Source organism: Acanthochromis polyacanthus, chromosome 14, assembly GCF_021347895.1.
Source record: "Acanthochromis polyacanthus isolate Apoly-LR-REF ecotype Palm Island chromosome 14, KAUST_Apoly_ChrSc, whole genome shotgun sequence".
In the NCBI taxonomy this organism is placed as follows: domain Eukaryota; kingdom Metazoa; phylum Chordata; class Actinopteri; family Pomacentridae; genus Acanthochromis; species Acanthochromis polyacanthus.
In genome coordinates, this window is record NC_067126.1 from 9,595,994 (window position 1) to 9,607,174 (window position 11,181).

The 11,181-nt window shown below is 37.0% G+C and overlaps 1 protein-coding gene across 1 annotated transcript in view; it reads left to right on the plus strand.

Moving 5' to 3' along the window:
• Positions 1–11,181, plus strand: part of f5 (coagulation factor V) — a 29,964-nt gene that overhangs the window by 4,426 nt on the left and 14,357 nt on the right. The window contains exons 4-12 of the mRNA XM_051959019.1: positions 2,466–2,678; positions 2,766–2,927; positions 4,580–4,801; positions 4,886–5,051; positions 6,131–6,311; positions 6,936–7,032; positions 7,572–7,777; positions 9,309–9,456; positions 9,544–9,756. Of these exons, the coding sequence (XP_051814979.1) occupies positions 2,466–2,678; positions 2,766–2,927; positions 4,580–4,801; positions 4,886–5,051; positions 6,131–6,311; positions 6,936–7,032; positions 7,572–7,777; positions 9,309–9,456; positions 9,544–9,756 (1,608 nt within the window). The remainder of the gene's footprint in view (positions 1–2,465; positions 2,679–2,765; positions 2,928–4,579; positions 4,802–4,885; positions 5,052–6,130; positions 6,312–6,935; positions 7,033–7,571; positions 7,778–9,308; positions 9,457–9,543; positions 9,757–11,181) is intronic.

Here is an 11,181-nt window from a genome sequence, read left to right on the forward strand (position 1 = left end):
AGGAAACACTAAATTAAGGAACTGTGTGAAAGAAATGTTTCATAAGTCTTCATTAGTCTTGGAGCTGCTCATGTCTTGTTATATAAGATTCATGAAGGAATCTAATTAATTAGACCAACATGAGATATTCCGTTTAATACTCAGCCCTCAGGTTTGAAAGACTTGTTGTGTTTAAAAAGAAAACATTTATCAAAGCCAGAATGAGTCACGTGTGAGTGCACTTCAATCAGGGAAATAATTACCAGAAATAGATCTAAATTATCAGAAGTATTTAATTAAAAAATCGGCAAAAAATAAAGCTTTTGCACCAGATTCTAAATTCGTTGGTGCAACCGAAAGGAGAAGTCTCAGAAAAGAGACAACAAAAGACACAGAGGAAACAAAAAAACCTTCACTGGATCAAAAAATACAGGCAGCATGGCTCAAAAATAGCGTACAAAGGAGCAAGTTGTTAGAAGATACATTCAGCATGGTGAAATATATTGTGCTAAGTTGCAAAGTAGTAAGAAAAATGGTGAGTTTTTAGACGTAAATAATTAAACAGTAACATGTGGAGGTCTCCCATTTCAAGTATTTGTACAGTGCCTATCATAAGTATTAACCACCTTTGATGGTTTACCCTTTTATTGCTTTCATAAATCAATCATGGTCAATAAAATTTAGCTTTTTTAACAAAAAAAAATTATTGGAAAAAACTCTTTTATGTCAAAGTGAAAACAGATTTCCATAAAGTAATGTTAATGAAAGAAAATTATATAAATAAAAATAATTGTTTGCATAATTATTCATCCCCTTTATAATTTAATGGTCTAATTCAATAGAGGTCCGTCAAATTGTTGCCAATAGTCTCGCAATTAGTGAAATGAAGATCATCTAAGTGGTGTGGGTGTGTTTCAAGTGATTGAGTTGTAAAACACCTGTGTCTGAAGGGTCCAGAGAGTGGTTGATCAGTATTCTTGGCTACCATTACACCATGAAGACAGAAGAACACTCTAAGCAACTCAGGGAAAGGGTTATTGAGAAGTACAATTCAGGGGATGGTTACAAAGAAATTTCCAAGGCACTGAACATCCCCCGGAGTTCAGTGAAATCAATTATCAAGAAATGGAAGGAATATGGCACTTGTGTGAATCTGCCTAGATCAGGCCGCCCTTGTAAACTGAGTGACCATTCAAGTAGGAGACTAGTGAGAGAAGCCACCAAGACCCCTACAACTACTCTGAAGGAGTTACAAGCTTCAGCTGCTGAGATGGGAGAGACTGTGCATGTAGCAACTGCTGCCCTGGTTCTTCACCGGTCAAAGCTTTATGGGAGAGTGGCAATGAGAAAGCCACTGTTGAAGAAAAGTCAGATTAGATCTGGACTAGAGTTTGCCAAAAAGCACGTGGACGACTCCATGGTCAAGTGGACGAAGATTCTTTGGTCTGATGAGACCAAAATTGAGCTTTTTGGCCATCAGACAAGACGTCATGTTTGGCGGAAACCAAACTGCACATCACCAAAAACACACCATCCCCACTGTGAAGCATGGTGGTGGCAGCATCATGCTGTGGGAATGTTTCTCAGCAACTGGACCTGGAGGGCTTGTAAAGATAGAGGGCAGAATGAATGCTGCAAAATACACTGAAATCCTGGGGGACAATCTTTTTCAGTCTGCAAGAGAACTACGTCTTGAGAGAAGATTTATTTTCCAGCAAGACAATGATCCAAAACATACTGCAAAAGCTACACAGGAATGGTTAAAAAAGAACCAGGTAAATGTTCTGGAGTGGCCAAGTCAAAGCCCAGACCTCAATCCTATAGAGAATTTGTGGCTGGACTTGAAAAGGGCTGTTCATGCCCGATACCCGCGCAACCTGACAGAGCTTGAGCAGTTTTGCAAAGTAGAATGGAGCAAAATTTCAGTGGGCAGATGTGCAAGACTGACTGAGACCTATCCACACAGACTCACTGCTGTGATTGCAGCCAAAGGTGCATCTACTAAATACTGACTTGAAGGGGGTGAATAATTATGCAAACAATTATTTTCATTTATATAATTTTCTTTCATTAACATTACTTTATAGAAATCTGTTTTCACTTTGACATTAAAGAGTTTTTTCCAATAATTTTTTTTGTTAAAAAAGCTAAATTTTATTGACCATGATTGATTTATGAAAGCAAAAGGGTAAAGCATCAAAGGGGGTGAATACTTATGATAGGCACTGTAAAACCTGTCCACACATGGGGTGTTGGACATGGTGATTCCAGGTTTTTCAAGTTTTTTTTACACCAAACATTTAAAGACATTTATCTTTTTCTTATTGTTTCATGGCATTAGACTTGTATCATAGTTCCCAGTCACACCCTATCTGGTTGAAGCAGATGTCTGCCTTCTCTGAGCCTGGTTCTGTTGGAGTTTTTTTCCCTCCTTCCTATTCCAGGTTTTTCAAGTTTTGTATATCAAAACATTTTCGTATTTGCAGGCGCCAACTACTTCGACAACACATCGCAGAAAGAGAAAGAGGACGACATGGTTCGACCAAACGGCGAGCACGTTTATTACTGGGAGGTGACTCCAGCTGTTTCTCCACAGCAGCACGACCCCGCCTGCCTCACCTACACCTACATCTCCCACCAGAACGTGGTCGAGGACTACAACTCTGGCCTCATCGGCACTCTGCTTATCTGCAAGCCTGGTGAGCGGGAAAATGCATTTTATTTAACTAGTTACTGCTGTTTTTAAATCCCCAGGTCGTTTCATTCTGATTAATTTGACTCTGCAGGCAGCCTGGATGATTCGGGGAAGCAGGTCGGCTTCCACCAGGAGTTTGTCTTCCTGTTTGGAGTTTTTGATGAGAAGCAGAGCAAGTACAAACCGAACGGATACGATCCAGGCAACCATGTGAAATACACCATCAACGGATACACAACAGGGTCGCTGCCCGGTCAGTCTGTCCACGTTTTATCTGGCATACACCGACCATGAAAAAGATAGATCAGATTTAAAGTTACACACAGTAGTTTGTTAGCTTAGCTTAGCACAACGACTGGAAACAAAAGGAAAAGTTAGCCTGGTACAGCAGACTTTTTTTTTTTTGGCTTGTCTGTAAAGCACTTTGTAAACTCTTTTTTTGTAACAGGTGCTACATAAATAAAGTTATTATTACAATATTATTACTACTAGTAGTTGTACTACTAATAGTATTGTAATAATAAGCTGACAGCCATAGTAGCAGTATTGCTATTATTTTTATTAAAAGTTCAGATCAGGACACCTCAGGCTTGATTGTGGTTAGTCCTTATAAAAAACTCTTGTAAATCAACTTTATTTATATATCACATTCATAAAACACGGTTGACAAAGTGCTTAACAGAGCATGCCAAAAAATTAGAGGAGAATACTCAGGAAGATCATTAAACAACAGAATTATTATTCTGTAAATCTTTTTATTGCAATAATTAAACAAAAGTAATAGTAAATAAATACAAGAAAAGCACTCATAGAGCGCAGTACTCCACCAAGGCTGCTCTGTTGTTGTATGATTTCCGACAGATAAGTCCACACCGGTCGATTTGTAGTAGGATCGTAATCATATGATCATTTGTTGTCATAGTTGCAGTGACACAAGCGGAATACAAGAAAATAGATGGTAAAGCTAGAAAGGCTATGCTAAAAATAAGTAGTAGTAGTATTATAATAGTACTAATAATAAGAAGAATAAATAAACATGAAAATAAATAAAATGTAAAATATGAACAATAAAATAAAGTTAAATCAGTTTGACAGCAGAAATAGATGATAATAACGGTGATAACAATTATTATAATGATACTACTACTACTAATAATAATACAATAAAATTACATAAATACATAATCAGTAAAATAAAATTAATAATAATATAAATACAGTTAATAAATCAATTAGATGACGATAATAATAAAGGAAAGAACAAGTGAAATAAAAGAAAATAGATGCTAAAGCCATAAAGACGAGGCTAATAATAATAATAATAATAATCAGAAGAAGTAGACGAAGAAAAAAAACAAATATATGTGTAAGCAAATAAAATGTGAAATAAAATAAATAATAAAATGAATAAAGTTAACAAGTCAATAAGACAGTAAAAATTGTCAATAAAAATAATAATGATAATAATAATAGAAAATAATACTATTACTACTGAAAATAAATAAAATAAAGTAAAGACATAAAGGGTAAAATAGCATTGGTATAATATTGAAACAAATATAGGTAATACATCAATTAGATGATCAAAAATAGACACGAATAATAATAATAATAAAGGTGTAATAAAAGAAAATAGATAGTAGAACCATATAGGAAAGGCTAAAAATAATAATGATAAGATGACGAAGAAGAAATAAATACAATGTAAAAGAATAAATTTAACAGCACAATAAATAAAGTCAACAGACAGTAAAAATAGATCATAAAAATAACAATAATGACAAAAATTTAAAACTCACTTGTAAATTACATGGTGGTGGTTTGCAGTCAGTGAGAAAACAATCCCCTGATGTTTTCATTAACTAAAGAAAGCAAATTAAACGCTCACATCTGTTTTCCCTCCAGATGTGAGCGTCTGTGCCCACTCCTCCGTCAGCCTCCACCTGGTCGGTATGAGCTCAGAGCCGGAGGTGTTCTCGGTCCACCTGAACGGTCAGGTGCTGCAGCAGACGGGCCATAAAGTGTCATCAGTTGGTCTGATCAGCGGCTCGTCGACCACCGCCTCCATGGTGGCTCTGCACACCGGCCGCTGGCTGCTGTCCTCACACATCACCAAACACATGGAGGGTAAACCTTCCTCTGACAGGAACACAGTCGATGCTTGGTGCTGAACTGACAGGAAAAAATAACAACATATTCTCATGGTTGCAGCTGGCATGCACGCTTTTGTGGACGTGAAGAAGTGCGACGCCTTTAAAGAGCCCCTGAGAAGGATGACCATCGCACAAAGACGAGAAAGCATGGAGTGGAAATACTACATAGCTGCTGAGGAGGTGGTCTGGGACTACACACCAAACACGCATGAGCACATCGACGAGTAAGGAGCAGCCACAGACACATCTTTAATCAACTTTTCATAACGCATTTAACCCTAAGCATCCAAAAGTGGGGTCTTTTCTGACTATGTTTTACACTGGAATACATTTTTAAATGGTTCTCTTTCTGTTTTCCATACATTTACTGCTTATTTTATTCATGACAGATACTCTAAGATGTTCTACTGCAAAAAAAAAAAGGTTTTCAGTCATCATTTTCCGCATTAAATATCTATGTTAAGACTTGTGTAGCTGTAAATCTTGCCCCTTGTAGCCATGATTTACTGCAAAATAGTAAAGTACAGGAAAAAATAAGTGGAAAATCACAATAAAATTTTTTAAAATTTGCATTATTCTTGCCACATCAATGGGCCAATTCCCGTAAAAGACTATAGAACATGCATGAACACATCGATAAGTAAGGAGCATTTAGACACATTTTTGATTAACTTTTCATGAAACCTTTAACCCTAGCATTTCAGAGGACTATGTTTTATACTGGAATACATTTTTAAATGGTTCTATTCCTGTTTGACATACATTTACTGCTTCATTTATTTATGAAAGCTACTCTAAGATGTTTTAATGCAAAAAAAAAGGTTTTAAATCACAAAATATGCAAAACTAGTTCAACTAAGATGTTTTCATCATCACTTCAGCATTGAATATGTACACCAAGACGTCTGTAGCAGTAAGTCTTGCCCCTTGTAGCCATGATTCACTGTAAAATTGTAAAGTTTATGAATAAAAAAGTGGAAAGTCACAATAAATTAAAAAAAAAAAAATTGCATTATCCTTGTCACACCAATGGGCCAGTTCCTGTGAAAGATTGTATAAAGTTGTAAGAGACTGAAAAACTCCAGGTGAGCGTCACATTTGCACATAAAAATACATAGTTGAGGTGATAAATGATCAAATTCAGCTGCTAAAAGGTTAATAATCTACATGCAAACTAATTCCTGTGCAGCCTTTGTGTTACTAAACTCATTCAAACTGCCCCTGTGTTCACATTTAAAACAAATTAATATAAATATCTCCATTTTAAATGCCTCAAAATGAAATAAACCCTCCTTCTGTGCAGTGACTTCAAGCATATGTACCTGAAACAGTCGGCGACACGAATAGGCGGCAAGTACAAGAAGGCCGTTTACACTCAGTACACGAATGAGTCGTTCACTGAGAAGGTGATGGACAAGCAGAGGAAGAACGAGCTGGGAATCCTGGGACCGGTGATCCGAGCACAAATCAGAGACGTTATCAAGGTGAGAGACCAGCTTCAAATGACACCGGAATCCCCAAAAAAGTCCACAGCTGCTCCAATGCCAGGAATTTCAATCAATCATTAACAATGGAGGTCTAAGTTGCATTTTAGTGTCATCAAGGTCAGAATAACAGCAACCGCAAACTCCTGGTTGTTTATTTATCATTCAGCTTAGTTTCACTTCATATTTTCCCACTATGTCAGACTTTTTTATACAAATGAAATTCAGCATCAAGCACATGACAGAACAAAGGAATAAAAATGCAATAAACAACGTAAAAACATTACATTATAAATGAACTACTTAAAAAACAAAGAGGTTTATTAACTTGAGGAAACTATCCTCCAACCAGATGAGAAGAAATTAAATAAAAGTGAGATATATTAAATAAATTAGATCAAATTAAATATCGATTGTTAAAATATAGATAGATAGGTGAAAAACTGCTGTAAATGGAAACATAAACTATCATAATAAAGCTGAAATTCAACACTTTGACCTCATCATCGGTGGGATTTGAAATAAAAACACAGAAGTCAAACAGACAGGAAGCTGTACTGTAGATTCTGTGTAATGATTAAACATTAATGGCGTGTCCTTGTAAACCCTCTTCTTCTCCTGCAGATTGTGTTCAAGAACATGGCCTCCAGGCCCTACAGCATCTACCCACACGGACTGACGGTGGAGAAATCAGAGGAAGGAGTCAACTACCCAGAAGGAGGTACTGATCGAAACACAGTTTAACTCTTTAAAAAGATGATAAATAAATGTTGGTAACACTTAGGATGAAAATCATACACAGTTAGAAGAAAAATTTACATAAATTTGAAAAAACAAACTGAAAATCCAGGAGTTGAGGCTGTAGGAAATCTATTTTTCCTAACTAAAATACAAACTCGAGCTTCAGTTTTACATGAGATAGATAGATAGATAGATAGATAGATAGATAGATAGACAGATAGATAGATAGATAGATAGATAGATAGATAGATAGATAGATAGATAGATAGATTTTAATGCTATTTTACAGTAAATATGTAAATTCAGTCTGTTTCTGCAATTGTATTGATATTTTCATGTATTCAAAAATACTGAAAAAAAAAGAAGAATCATAATTTACGGTATTACCCTTGAATTTAGCAGTTTAATCAAAAAAATATTTTTGGAATTGAAAAGGAAATGTTACGGTGATTTGTGTTCTGCAGAGTCTTACCAAACTGTTTACATATCTGATGGAGTCATTTTTGATGCTGTTGCCAGGAAACCAATCCCACGGCGTTCAGCCAGGTGAGACACACACCTACGTCTGGAAAGTGGTGGAGGAGGACGAACCTCTAGATGGAGACCCTCGCTGTCTGACCCGAATGTACCACAGTGCAGTGAACACACCACGAGACATCGCCTCGGGTCTGATTGGACCGATTCTCATCTGCAAGAGTCAGTCACTCAACCTCAGGAACGTGCAGGTAAAAATAAAGCTGCAAACACAAAGATGTGATGTGGTTTCTGCAAAAACTGTGGATTGCTATGCATTTTACACATATATTTATAGTCATTAAAGGGATAAACCTCTTGCGCAAACATGAAGTTGACATGTCTAGCAAGGATTTTCATGAAACACTGTGCTATTATTTCCGCTTTCATCTTTCCAACACTTTGGCTATAATACAACCTGCAGCTGCTCTATATATGCTAACAAGATACACTTAAAATAGTAGAAATGATCAATAATATAGCTGCTTAACATCACCTGGTTAGAGCTTTAAAGACATATAAGACACATAAAATCTTGTTTTAGTGCTTTGAATTCAGATTTTTAACATGAATAATGCATAAATAATGACTTCCGTAGAATTCCTGGACACATTCTGGGAGATTGATAAGTTAACATTTAAATTTTTGGCCCTAATGTAAAGAAAGATGTCATATATTTGATAACTGACCTGTCAGGTTTTTATCATCTTACGTCTTACATCTTAGGAGGAGAAAGACTAAACACCCCGGCCCATCTTCTAGATCCATCCATCCATCATCTGTACATCGCTTTATCCTCATTAGAGTCGCAGGGCCACCTTCTAGATAATTAATTACATTTAAAAAATGGTGAAAATGTTTTTCAGCTTGGCAGCAGACTCATTGTCTCAAAGTAGAATTCTTGCTTTATAACATGAATATTGCACAAAGAGAGGTTTTTTTTTTTAACTACTCGAGATATTCTGAGGGATTAAGTTGCTGAGAGAGCTGAAAAACTTTCCAGATTCATCGATATTAGTGTTTTTGTCCACTGTTGTATATTTGATGACTTACCTGTAAAATGAGACCAAGTATCTACACTGATTATGTATTCCACTTTTAATTCCTGTCACATCTGTTACATAATCGATTGTAGCCTCAAAATTTAAAAATTTGACATTAAAAAATAAACTAAAAAGTTAAAAATCTCAACACTGTCGCTGGTTGGCACAGTCTGATAGTGCTCTTAACTACCTATACAGGTATATAATCTTGCTACAGTGTTTTTAGACAGATTTTTTTTTAACATAAATAATGCACAAAGAGTGAACCAATTACAACTGTTGGACATATTCTGGGAGATAAAGTTGCTGTGAGCTTCTAAAAACTGATAGTTACCATTTAAAATATGTCTGTAAATGGTAACTAAAACTGAAACATCGCATACTTGATGACTGACCTGTAAGAATCCTACATGAGTGGAGCAAAACCTTTATCGAGCAACTCACTTGATTCTGTATTACACTTTTAAAACCTGTCACATCTGTTAGATAATTGATTTTAGCCTTACAATTCAAAGTCCCATTCATATTCCTTCATGAATAATGCATAAAGAATTAGTTCATTTTTGTCCATTGTGTAAAGAAAGATGCTGTATAAATTTAAATTTCTTTGAAATTTAATATTTCAAAGTTAACATTCAAAATGATGCTGTCAACAGAAAATGTGCCACAAACGAATCCACGTTTTTGCTTGTTTCTGCAGCTGAAAGCAGACAAGGAGCAACATGCCATGTTTGCTGTGTTCGATGAAAACAAGAGCTGGTACCTGGACGACAACATCCGTCGATATTCTGATCAATCCAGAGTCAACAAGGCAGATCCAAACTTCTATAAGTCCAACGTCATGCACAGTAAGTTTATGACATGTGACATATTTATTGCTATTTTCATGCATCTACCTTTATAAATTGCTAACTGTCGGGTGAATTTCCTCACAGCGATCAACGGCTACATGTTTGAAAGCGGCCCACTGTTGGGTTTCTGTAACGGTGAAGTTGCAACGTGGCACATGTCCAGCATCGGAGCTCAGGACTACATCCAGACCGCCACCTTCTACGGTCATCCATTCGAGCTGAACAAGAGGACGGAGGACTTCCTCAGCCTCTACCCAATGACCGGAGAGACCATCTCCATGAACATGCTCAACGTCGGTCAGTCAGTGTGTCTATAAATCAAAAACAGGGACAGATTTAACCTGAGAAAGTATCCTAGCAGTAGAAAGGCTAGACACTGCAGGAATTAAAATTGTTTTCTCATGTAATTTTGAGGTTATGGGAATATTTTGCTTCTAACGTGTCTTCCTTAAAGCTCGTGTCCGGAGTTTCCATTTGTTTTCAATTTATGTATCATTGTTTAACAAAGCTTAAATGTGTTAGTCTAGTTCGATACCATAATATAATATTAGTATGACGCAATATGAAAATTGATTCATTTGCTCCGCCTTCCTCTCATAGACCCCCATGTTATTCCAAAAAGCGCCGGTCGCTGCCGACCAATCAAGTTCGAGCTTCAGCTTTGTCATGCTGTCAATCAACGGTTACGCGCACAGCAAGCAAGCCCATGCAGAGGTGGGCGAGCTACGCACTACGCAACCGCGCGCACATTTGTTTTGCTTGTGGAGGAGAGAGCATCAGGGATCAGCAACTTCCAGAAAAGTTACCAATCCCACGGCTTGTCAGGCCAAGAGACTGCAGGACGTTTTTTGGCTCGGGGTGCTCGCGTCGCTCCCCGACCACGGCCTCCATAGCCCGCCTGACGGCTTCGTTTAGATGCCCGACCTCTGGAGGAAGATGTTGGGGCGTCTGGGACATACTCTTCGTCAGAGGAGTCATGCAATTCTGAACTCTAGATAGAAATAAATAAACAATGTAACACATATACACGCGTAAATGCACTAAGTTTGATAAACAACGTCATCGAGAGGGATACACGAGTGTAATCACATATTGAAACTTTACTAGTTCGTCCTAGCAGATTCATGTTATTTTGGTATTAGGACAAGTTAGACTCAATACAGCATTCTAACGTAATTCCTTTATTATTTACTAAATGTACTAAATGTAGAAGAGTGGAAAACAGCAAAACAGGCAAGATGCTGCAGCACTCCGGGCACTCCTCTCATGTACTGCGCGCGTGCACAAATAAAGGGGCGAAATCAGAGGGAGGGACGGTGGGACCACCAGTGTTTTGGGAGACGCTGCGATTCAAACTCCGGACACGAGCTTTAAGACTAAATACATAATAAGGTGTTTATCTCACTGCATCTTCTCTATTTCTGTCTCTAGATTTCATCTTTAAAGCCTGTTGACTCAAAATAGGCTTTTCCCACACTGACACAGAATTTCCAATTTGGCATCACTAAGCTTTCCACTTTCATTCCTATCTATATTCTGAATTTTTTTGCTTTTCACTGACATATTTGGTCATATATCATTTACAGTCTGATTTAGTGAACATTTCATTCAAAAAAAACATGGCAAAAATGTTGTTGTTTGTTTTGTTTTTTGCTGGCTGCTGGCAATATTTTTTTGGCTCCCTAAGTTGTAAAAAAGATACATCCAAAATCCCACCTGTAA